At 34.4% G+C, this 12205-nt stretch overlaps 1 protein-coding gene across 1 annotated transcript; it reads left to right on the plus strand.

Annotated features, from left to right (window-relative positions):
* The first annotated feature begins 108 nt into the window (after positions 1 to 108).
* On the plus strand, positions 109 to 11917 carry LOC121378773 (pre-mRNA-splicing factor RBM22-like). The gene is made up of 9 exons (XM_041507084.1): positions 109 to 170; positions 3452 to 3505; positions 4299 to 4461; positions 4856 to 4956; positions 5898 to 6073; positions 7102 to 7302; positions 9502 to 9752; positions 10693 to 10845; positions 11285 to 11917. The coding sequence occupies exons 1-9, from the start codon at positions 117 to 119 to the stop codon at positions 11416 to 11418; spliced, it is 1287 nt and encodes a 428-aa protein (XP_041363018.1). The 5' UTR covers positions 109 to 116; the 3' UTR covers positions 11419 to 11917.
* Positions 11918 to 12205: the final 288 nt, after the last annotated feature.

The following is a 12205-nucleotide window of genomic DNA, read 5'->3' on the forward strand; positions in this document are numbered from 1 at the left end:
CTAGAAACATAGCTGATAAAACCCTGTAAATCGACCGACTTATCGGTTACAACTAACGCCTTAGCGCCAAATAGGTGCGCCAAATCAGGGTAGGACAATACAAACGATTAAGAAGAATGGCGACATCCAAAGGAGCAAATACGTACAATCGACAAAACTGGGAAGATTCTGTAAGAAATACATACGATTTATCTGTCGTCTATAACTTATACGATGGAATATAATCCTGATATTTAAGGAAATGTTAATTGTAATGGAATTGTGGACCATTAGGTATTGACGACCCGACATTTGTCTTCAAAGTTGAATCATGTCAAAATCGAAAATGCCATTTTTTAAAGGATATTGTCAACGTCCTTAACTGCGTTATGCTTCAAATTCCGTTCACTTTGTTTTCTCGTGCACGGTTCGCGCAATCAACATCCGATTTGTTGTCATCGGCATGTCGTTCATTTATACGGTTTTTCTTCACAGTTCAGGAACATTTTTATAAACAATAAAGTTGAGAAAAGTAAGTATCTAAATACAAAACTTTACAAACCCCTAAAACCATTAATTTTACAAAGTCGTTTTTTTTTATTCCTTAAAATTACCGATATGGGGTCCACATGACTCGTAGAAGTTGACTTAAAATGGAGAAAGATGAATTAACATTCGATGCGTGTCACATGACCTCACACGTGCCAGATCAACAATGCCAAAGAATTTAATTTTTATGATTTTTAGGACCCCTGTTGTTAGAATTTGTTTTCAGTTATTATATTCGATCTGCAAAAGGTATGCTACATTTTTGTGCCTCTATTGTAGTGAATAGTATTCATAATCCTTTCATAACAGTTGTAAATAATTTTGAGTATATAAATTTTGTTAATTAAAAAAAATGATATTTTACAAACTATGCGCAGGTATGGACGTAATGCCTATCAGTATTGACATCAAGTGTGAGCGATGTGTGTTGATAAAACGCGGACCGAACCAGAACGCTTGACAAATTGAATTTTTCTTTTTAAAAAATTGAATAAATTAAGTGTTCGGCAACTGTGCATAATTAAGAAACATATATTTTTTCATGTAGTTGTCTTAAAAATAGAAAATAATGAACTGCACATGCGCATTACGATACTTTTTGCAAACGCATGCGCCTGAACACAGTTAGAAACGTCACACTTTTTCCTGTTTACTGTAGGGTGTTTCACTTTTGTTTACTAGAATGGATTTGTTTTACATCCAAATTGTAGATTTTTTTTACGTTAAATGATTAAAAAAAAAAAAAATTCACGTATCGTAGCTGAAAAATGTAGAATAATATTTCCGTAAATATCGTATTCGCTTTTTTGTTGTTAGGTGAATGCAGTTTGGGACGTCGATGGTACTCATACTGTCGGCGTCGATTACTCGATCTCGCCACAGATATAAGGCTGAGGTTCTCGGTAACGGATCGGTTTCCAGTGTTCTTACTAACCCATATTATCAGGGTGTCACGTGCTGCTCCATTTTTGACACAGCTAAAAACCAAATTTTTTTTTATACAGTTGTCTATCCACTTGTGAATATGTGTACATGGATGTGGATTTGGCTAAAATCCTTCACAATGGTATAACATAAGACTGCATCCATTTGTCCTGTGCGAAATGCAGTCTGGTGTACGACCATATACTATAATTATACTATAGCAGAGTATTATCAGTATACGAATACAGAACCGTACTGGTACCTCATACATGGACACACACACACAAAACATATCTCTGTCCGCACCATATTCACAGAAGTGGACACATGGCTTAAGACATGTATGTTACTTCAGTACTTGCAAACTTGGTAATTAACAACTTAATTACTCAAGATGATTGGCTTCTTCACAACTGGTTGTATATGGTCAACATTAAAATCACACTGAATGTCCCGCCCTCGCTGATGTAGTGGTTGAGCCTCTGGCTGGTAGCTACTGGATTCATATTCCAGTACTATCGGCTTCCAACTTCACGCACTAACAACAAAACTGGCCACTAACCCACTGTCCTGAACAGACAGCCTAAACAACTTGAGTGTGCTTGAACTTTATTTGGATACAATCATGAAAATAAGTATAAACTTGTAAACAACAACACATTGAAGGACTTGTTAATTGAGACTTTTACTGAATCAGAACAATGAATAAACAATATAGCAAAAAGTAATTTTAATTATAACAACTGACCCTAATAATCATTATAATGTGTCATAGGTTAGGCCATGCCAGAACAAGACAGTTTTACTATGATTCATATTCACATACAGGCCATAGGATTTCAAATTTCATGGGAATCACTTTTTCAGTTCCATGCCTTGTGATCATGTGAACCCTTCGAAAACTGTTTTCAAAAAATATTTATATATATATATATATTTTTGTTAAATAGTCATACTTGATATGGGAAACAAAATTTCGGTTCCATGATTTTACAGACACAGTACAAGAAACGATAGTTTCCATAAAATCTGAGGGCCCGACATGTCAACATAACTAACACACATATACACAGCTTTGTCCACATTACATTTGACTTGCCTACAGTTATGCAGGGCTTATTGAATTTTTACAAAATCGACTAGCCATGGGTCAGCGATTTCAAAAATTTACTAGCCATGATGAAAAATCCACTAGCCCTACTTTACTTAATACAAATTTACTAATTAAATAGTAAAAATCAGATACATATGTTACATAAAGAGGGAGATAGAGATTAATTTTTTTTTTAAAAAACTAAGATTGTGGGTGGGGTGAGGTGGATTCAGGATATTAATACTTACAAAATAGACTTAAATGCAGAATTTGACAAACAAAATTCACCAGCCATCGGACATGGCAACAGTAGTTATTTACTAGCCTAACATTGAATATCACTAGCCATGGGAGTGGGGCTACCATAATCTAGAAGCCCTGCATTATGTACACTAACTTCATACATTTGGTCCACTCCATTTGGTCTGTTGATGAAATGGCAGTAAATTGAAGGTTTAAAAAAAAAACCTAGTGAACAAATTGTCCAAACCAGACTTTTAGATATGGACACATTATTTTGAGTTATCAGTGTCAGGTGAACTATACACAGGGTTCGTATGGGTCATGGAAATCCTGGAAAGTGATGGAATTTGCAAAAGTCTTTTTCCTGGCCAGACAGGTCAAGGGAATGTTCATTTGGGTTGTAGAAAATGAAAATAAATCTTGAATATTTTTTTAATTAATATTATTTACTAAAAACTAGTATAATACAGTGAATAAATCATCTGCAACCTTCCACACACCCATATCATTTTATAATTTCCTGTCCTAATTTTTTCTAAATACATTTATGATTTAATCATTGTTTATGGGTCTAATAGGAGAATCTACTGTTCATGTACTTGTGTAGTTGTGTAGGTCATGATCTTCATGTTTCTTAAATACATTTTTAAATTTTGTTTGTAGGAATTCCCAGTTTTGTGTCAGACATGCCTTGGAGATAATCCATATATTCGAATGGTAAGTCAAACTTGTAAACACATTTGAAAATTTGCATGTTAATAATAATAGTATTAGTACAATTATTTGAGTCCTAACATAATGATCGGATGTTTAGTTGTTTAGTTTAGAACTTATCTATGAGCCATTGAACATGTTGTATTTTGTGTCATGTTATAATATTTTGTGACCTGGTAGGAAACTTGTGTTGATCAATGCCTGCATACAAATTACAATGTATTTCCACTTGCTAAAAATGACTAGTGTAAATAGGAGAATTACATAAAATTTACACCAAAAAACTTATATTGGTTAATTTATACAATGCTATTATGTCTAGCACCTGTTAAAATTCAGTGATGAAACAAGATTGATGCTAAATTCATAACTTTTTTCAGTGTTACAAAACAGACCATGTGTAGTGTTATTGTTATTATTATTATTATTTTTTAACATGTTTAAATGTACTGGCATTATGTGCTGTTCCAAAATTACATATAATATTATAATATCTATAGGGGATGATATAATATCTATAGAAGATGAGTGGAAATTATTTCCGTTACCCCTAAAATAAAGTTAAATAATTTGCCATTATTTTTATTTCCTACATTAGTTTTATTTCATCAAGAAAAAAATACTTCAGGTACCAGTACCTTCCATAAATATTTCCATTATGGCCATAATGTTCACATCTTTTGTTCTTTAGGTAATGTAATGTTTGTATTGCAAATTACAAGTTAAATACAATTTGAAATGTTAAATACAGAAATATTGAATTAGTTTGTCTGATTGTTGCGTTTTATTACACCAGACAAAAGAGAAATTTGGAAAGGAATGCAAGATCTGTGTTCGTCCGTTCACAGTGTTCCGGTGGTGTCCGGGGGCCCGCATGAGGTTCAAGAAGACAGAGGTCTGTCAAACATGCAGCAAAATAAAGAATGTCTGTCAGACATGTCTGTTAGATTTGGAATACGGTGAGTTGACAATTGGCAATGCCGAGGATATGTCCGCAGAGTTTTTACTTCTCTACAGCACTTTTTGCCATGAACTATATTCATTTTTATTTTCATGGGATGTTTTTTTGCCATGGACATTTTCATAATTGCAGGGGTTGAAATGGGATATAATCTTAACAAATCCACCTCAAGCAAATCTTATGACACATTGTACATTATTAATTTTATATCAAATTCATTCATGATTATTACCAAGATATCCAATCTGCATGCAACTTCACATATATCTGCAGCTCATATTTTAGATCTATGCGATAATGCAAATCTATAGCCTGGCAGTGAATTGTTAACATATTGTTTGTAATTCTTTATACAATATAGATCTGTAGTATTGCTGTTTTATTTTATCCAGGTTTACCTGTACAGGTGCGAGATGCAGCTCTGAAGGTCCAGGAATCCATGCCAAAATCTGATGTTAACAAGGAATACTACACACAGAACATGGAAAAAGAGGTACAGTTTTGAATTTAAGACAGTAGCACTTTCATATGAGGAGGGGTTGGGTCTAGGGATGTACCTCATGCCAAGTACTACATTCAGTGTCATTCACGAAGGAAAATTGCGTAACTATAATTGGAAATCTGGCTTTTTTATTTCAAATTTAAGATTTCTATTAATGTAAATTTGTTTAGAAAATATGAGATGATGGGAGTATGTTCTCTCATGGTCACTAATGTTGATAGTAATGTCAGACCGGCTACATGGTCAAGATTGTGAAAACACAATCTTGTCATATCACAATAAAATATTAAAAATAGCATGTTAAACTATATCTGATATCAGCAAAACATTTAAGTGTTTTTGGTCAGTAACTCAAGTTTGGTTTAATGTTAAGGAAAAAAAGGAAGACTGTGGACATGCCCAAAATTTCTATTTTTATGTCAAAATGATAAAAACATTGATCTAGAATAAAATAAAAGAACAATAATGTGTAAAATTATATATATATATATACCTTTTTTTTTTTTTTTTTTTTTTACATACATACACAATGAATATCCAAAGCTTCACTTCAAAGCAATACGATTCACATTTTTGTCCTACTTAAAAACATCCCTATGTGCCCCCAAAAACAAACATTGCTGTTCTGTTCTACAGATACCAAGAAATCACATTTGATGCCATCAATAGATAAAAATATTCTCGTACTGTACCACAAATTTTAATTTTATTGTCATTTTTATTAAAAAATTTTATAGACAGTGGCTTTGGTGTGTTCAAATTGAATAATAACTGTCTTTCAGAAGCCAACTGTGGGTTGATTGTTGACTTTATTCTCGAGTTGAGTACTGAATAAAGTGTATGTTTGACTACAGTCCTTGTGCTGCCACGTAAATGTTACACACTCACTTCGCTAATTTAATTGAAACTTGCTATAATTTCTACCTCTTCAGATAGCTAACACTGATGGCACCACTCCTGTGGGAGCCTTGGTTGGCAAATCCCAGACTCCCAGTGATATGTTGTTAAAACTGGCACGAACAACTCCATACTACAAGCGGAATCGTCCACACATCTGTTCGTTCTGGGTCAAGGGGGAATGCAAGAGAGGAGAAGAGTGCCCATATAGGTGAGTAACAAATCGTTACCGGGTCATTCCCTCAGATTTCTCGATCTGTGATGAATGAGTTTATAACATTGTTACATTATAATCTATAATATAATATGCAAGGCCTTTTTACCAGTTTCTGATCATTCTGACCACTTTTCTTCTTTTGATCTGCACTACCGACAGCCTTTCATAAATAAATTCCATAAATACAACCTCAATGGATATCGCATCTTTGTTGTTAAACATAGAAGTGGTTACCTACACAGTGATTGTATTTTGGGGGTGGGGAAGCCCAATGTAGCATCACCATACTCCATCTAAACATCCCCGAGCAATTTTTGGGTTACATCTGGTATTATTAATATTCTGTATGCATATGATTGATTTGCACCAGAACGGAAAGAAATTGATATATTCATTAAGTTGTTGGAAATACATTATAAAGTGAAATCTCTCTACACCAAGTAAAAAGTCTGGTTTTAATGAGTATCCAACATAGAGAGGTTCTGTTCTGTATTTCTGTTTAAATAGCGACTGTGAAAAATGTACATTTGTTACTGGTTTTTTTTTTTAGAGATTTCAGTGTTGATGGTAAAATTAGAATTTTCAGAGAATTAGGTCTCCAAAGAATTATATGTGAAATTAAAAAATAAAAAATTGTATAGTTTTATGTTCATCTATGTTTTTTTATCATAAATAAATGTGTGCAATTTAAAAGCTTTGTGAAACCTAAATCCATCATGTGATAACTGTTGTTAATACAGTTAAAGAAAAATATTTTGTACGGTTACGTTAGTGAAGAGCCCACCAAAGGGAAGTTACCCAAAATTAACAACAAAAGTGTTTTGTGTGTAGGTTTTAGAATGAATATAAACTCTAAAGTTTTATCTTATTGTGTGCAAACATTTAATTTTTATTTAGCATGTTAAATTTCCACTTATATTTTTCATGCTTTTGATGTTATCTTATGACGTACTATGGCATGCTGTATTTTATGACAACTTTGCTTCGCGTTTAAATGAAAAGCTGATGTGTTTATTTTCTAGGCATGAGAAGCCCACTGACCCCGATGATCCGCTAGCTGATCAGAACATAAAGGATCGGTTTTACGGTATGAACGATCCTGTCGCTGACAAGCTCATCAAGCGCTTTGGAAACATGCCAAAACTGGAGCCTCCCGAGGACAAGACCATCTCCACACTGTACATAGGAAACCTGGGAGAGAAAGTGGGCGAGAAGGAACTCAGGTATGGACATGTGACAATATCATCTAGTACGAGTTACTAGCAGTCGTTCGTTTGTTAGAAGTCCGTGAAAGTTCATACTAATTGACTTACAGACCTGCATTTTGCAAGATACTTATTTATACATTTGAACCTTTTCTCCCATATTCGTGCAACCTCAGCCTTGTGCATTCTCTTTCCGACGCCATATAACCGTAAATAAAATGTGTTGAGTGCGTCGTTAAATAAAACGTTTTCTTCCTTCCTTGTGCATTCTCATGAAAATAAACAAAAATCAATCTCTTGAATTAAAAACTGAAACCTACCACATTATTTTTCTCATGTCTCGAGCAAAATGTTGTTAAACTTTCAGTAAACAGGTAAACGATGTGTATTTAAAATGCCCCAGGGAATCCCCATAAACTACATCTTATGACATAAAAGTGTCAAAATTTAATACAAATAAATAAGTATAATATTAACACCAGTATGTAAATTTGTTAAATAATCAGGTGGTGTTGCGTACAGTACCCGATATACTAGTATCTAATCAAAAACACCTGTTGAAAATTTGCTGTCGTATAAAGTCCCTTTCTAAAAATCACCTTTCTTGTCTTCTTTTGACATAATGTCTTCATTCTAATTGATTTTCAAGGCTTTTCTTTTTCAAAAGTCATTGATCTCATTCCTGTGTTTTACAATTGCATCAAAGTTTCAAGTTGTACATATATATACTGATTGAAAGAAATAAGGGAACACACAAGTAGTAACAGCAAATATGGACCGGAACCAAAACTCTCATCCATAGGAGGCTAACCATGTTACTGACATTGAACCCCATATTAGTGACTTTTTATCCGTTATTATCCACATGGTTCAACATAACTGACTTAATAATAATCATATGAAGCACATGTGTAATAACAAGTGTAATTTTGGGAAGCGACGTCGCTTCCCCAGTCCTAATTCAGATTGTGCATGTAAAATATGACATCGTTTTGTCATCTCCTTCTAGTTGTGATTCAAACATTTTGAGATGGTCCTTGTTAATCATAAAAAATAATAATCATAACATGGATAATAAAGAAATTATTACACTCACGTGCGAGTCGTACTGATTTTACGAAACTCGTGTCACAATCTAATTAAAATTAGCTCCCCTTGTTAATTACTATTACCTGTGGATCTGACAACACCCCGTTGGAGCTCATGTCCAGTTGACCTTTCATTCGACCAATCAAAACCTTACTTGCAAAATCATGCCAGTGATTTGAAAAGAATTTGAAAAGATTCGCGTTTATGCCAAGGGCATACGAAATGATTTGGGTGAATTACGAAATATGCCGTAAACTAATTTCAATATAAAATTTGTTTCAAGATGAAAAAAAAAAAACCTGTGGTGTTATGGCTATAAATCTGTTTATACTAGTATACAATCCAGAGTTTATTACTGCACTTTTCCCGCTGTTTTTTTTATGTTGAAATGGACCAACAAGTTCGCCTATTGCATAAATAGTCTCGCCCAATATTTTTAGAATTTGTATGCTCCCGAATAACGCTATAAAAGACAAAGTGTAATTGGTTGATATTTAAATTGTTATTTATAGATGAAATGTCACTTGAACATGGGAGTCCACACAATGCTACTGGTATATTATTTATGTATTGCTCTCACTCGGGCAATACAAGAATCCGGACATTCGTTTTGTAATATCAGTACAACATACAAGCTCATATAATAATCTCTATATATTATATCTTAATATTAATTACAGACATATCTATGATAGTAATTAATTAAATTTGATCTAAATGTTTCCTTATTAGTCCCCTACCAGTCCATCTGAAGAAGACTGTAGGTTTTGTCTGTGTCTGTCTTTCTTTTGATCTGTTAGTCTGTATCACACATAGTTTTCCAGCATTTCTTTTTGCAATGCCTCCAGATATTGAGCTGATATTTTGTATTTAGCTTTATCATATAGAGTTACAAATGTAGTTTGACTTTCCGTTTTGGACAGAGTTATGATCAGATCAAGTTTGACTTACATAGGAATTTGTTCAAGGGCCATAACTGTGTCACAAATTAAATTTATGAAATATTTACAGAATTATGGCCCTTGCACTTTGTGGTACCCAGATGGGGCCATGTATAGCTTCAGCAGTACTCTCAACAATGCTTGTGGGGTTTTTTATTATCAGTATTTAATGCTGCTTTCCTTGCAGAGATCATTTCTACCAGTTTGGTGAGGTGCGGTCTGTCAACGTGGTCAGCAAACAGCAGTGTGCGTTTGTCCAGTTCACCACACGCAGTGCAGCAGAGGCAGCGGCCGAGGCTTCGTTCAACAAACTGATCATTAACGGCCGACGCCTGAACATCAAGTGGGGAAGGTCGCAGGGTCAGCAGCAGTTGACGGGCAAGAAGGAAGGGGAGGAAGGACAGCTGATGCTGGAGCCGGTTCCTGGACTTCCTGGAGGTAAGTGTCCATGGCATTTAATTCTCATGTTGCTCTCAATGATACATGAGTGGCTGTTAGGTACTATTTATCTTAAAAATTCAGGGCTCACGCTGTCAGTTGCCAAATTAGCCATTTGTAATTTGCTAATATTTTAGCTTAGCCGAAATCTCAGATTAAATGTGAATGAACATAATCTGTCTGACATCTCCAACATGTATTAACAAATATTTAACTAGTGATCTTTTTCATATTCATTTATATAAATGAATAATAAATTAATTTTGGCTAAAACATTTTTTGTAATAAATAATAGAAAGCCCAGTTTGTAATTGTTTTTACTAAAAATAATTTCGATCCAAGACGAGCTCTGAAATTGAATCCGTTTTTAAACCACAAGTTGTAAGACAAATTGTACCTAATGGACATCAGAGTACAAGCATCTGAAGATTGCCACAACAATTGTTTCATTCACAAGTCTTTATTATTTTTAAAAACCTGTTTTATAATGTGCTAAAGTGTTGTTAAACATATATTCCATTCCGGGGCGGGATGTAGCCCAGTGTTAAAGCGTTCGCTTGATGCGTGGTCGGTCTGGGATCGATCCCCGTCAGTGGGCCCATTGGGCTATTTCTCGCTCCAGCCAGTGCACCACGACTGGTATATCAAAGGCAGTGGTATGTGTTATCCTGTCTGTGGGATGATGCATATAAAAGATCCCTTGCTGCTAATCGAAAAGAGTAGCCCATGAAGTGGGGACAGCAGGTTTCCTCTGTCAATATCTGTATGGTCCTTAACCATATGTCCGATGCCATATAACCGTAAATAAAATGTGTTGAGTGGTGCGTCGTTAAATAAAACATTTCCATTTCCATATTCCATTCCTTTCCAATAATAATTGAACAGTTTATTTTGCTCTCTATTTTCGTACCCAGAATACATGTATGATATACTTTTACAGCTCTCCCTCCACCACCAGAAGAAATCACAAACAACTTCTTCAACCTGCAGCCTCCACCCATGATGCCTCCGATGCCACAGCGAGTGATGATGTCACAGGGACCGCCTCCGATGCCCATATTTGGAGGCGTGCCAAGAGGAATGATACCCCCAGGTTAGTTATAGTTCACAACATCTTGATACAGCCTTTAAGTACTACGATAAGTGAGATAAGATTACACATGCTTGTCATTTTGCATTTTACAGTATTTTTGTTCGTGTTAGATATTCTTTATTTGTAATCAGCATTATGCTAAGTTATACAGTTTGTATTTTCAGTTTGGGCGCTTGTTATATTTGGAGGTTTTAGGACTAATAAACAAACAAAAATGGACATAAGTTGTGATTCTACTTTTTTTAGTTATTTTAGTTTAAGCTTATAAATCACTGTGGTGTTCATGACAAGTTTAATGACTCTTCCTTCTTTAAACTGACATTATATTCTGTTTCTGTTTCCTATCTCTATGTTAGATCAGTTAAAAAGTTTATATTACACAATTTGGTTTACAGGTTTACCATTAGTATAACTTTAAAATAATGTGGATGTTTTTCAGGAATCCGGTTACCTCCACCTCCCCCTGGTGTCATGCCTATGAGACCACCCCCTGGAATGCCTCCACGGCCGTCCACCATGCACTACCCATCACAAGATCCGACTAGAATGGGTGCTATACAGACTGGAAAATAGCATTATCTCTATCATGTAGAGGTGCTGCTTTTCTGTAGCAAGCATAAATACATGCTCAAGATGACAAGTTGTTTCTGAAAACAGGACGCGTTTTGATGGAACGTGGTTGTCTTGCCCAAGGAAATGCCATGTGCATTCTGTTGTGATCCATCTTAATGATACAGACATTGAAAGATCAGGTCTCGTGCTTATAAAAGTTTAAACTATTAAACTATAAACTTGAGTCTTTAATAAAGACTTGCCCTTTATTATAAATAGAATGTGCATGTAATTAAAGTCAGAAAATTTGCTAAAGTCACAAGTCTAGGCATTGAAGTTTAATAAGCATTGAGTCTTTAACTAGTGAAAAACATGCCTCTAATGTACAGTTGATTGTTATTATTTTTAGATCTTAAAATGTAATAAAATGTGAAAACGGATTATGATTTCTTTGGAGGAAATCACTGTTCGGATTTTAATAAAAGTTATTTAAAAAAAATAAAAATTATACATAACTTGGTGAACTGTAGTTGTATTCTGGAATCAGATTGTAAAAAATATGAACGAAGGACAGGTTCTGGGAAAGAATATATTTGAAGCAGTTCTGAGATTTTTTAAAGTGAGTTGGCCAACCCAGTAACTGCAGAAGTGGTAGAAGATGAATACCATTGTTCCAAGTACATGTACTACAGTCTATAAATTTCAGTTCCTCCCCAACCCCTTATGTGAAAATGAATCCTTCTGTAATATATAGAAATATAACTTCTAATATTTATTTGGATTTTCAGTATGGTCCATTAAAAAAAAA

This window comes from Gigantopelta aegis, chromosome 8 (genome assembly GCF_016097555.1).
Source record: "Gigantopelta aegis isolate Gae_Host chromosome 8, Gae_host_genome, whole genome shotgun sequence".
In the NCBI taxonomy this organism is placed as follows: domain Eukaryota; kingdom Metazoa; phylum Mollusca; class Gastropoda; order Neomphalida; family Peltospiridae; genus Gigantopelta; species Gigantopelta aegis.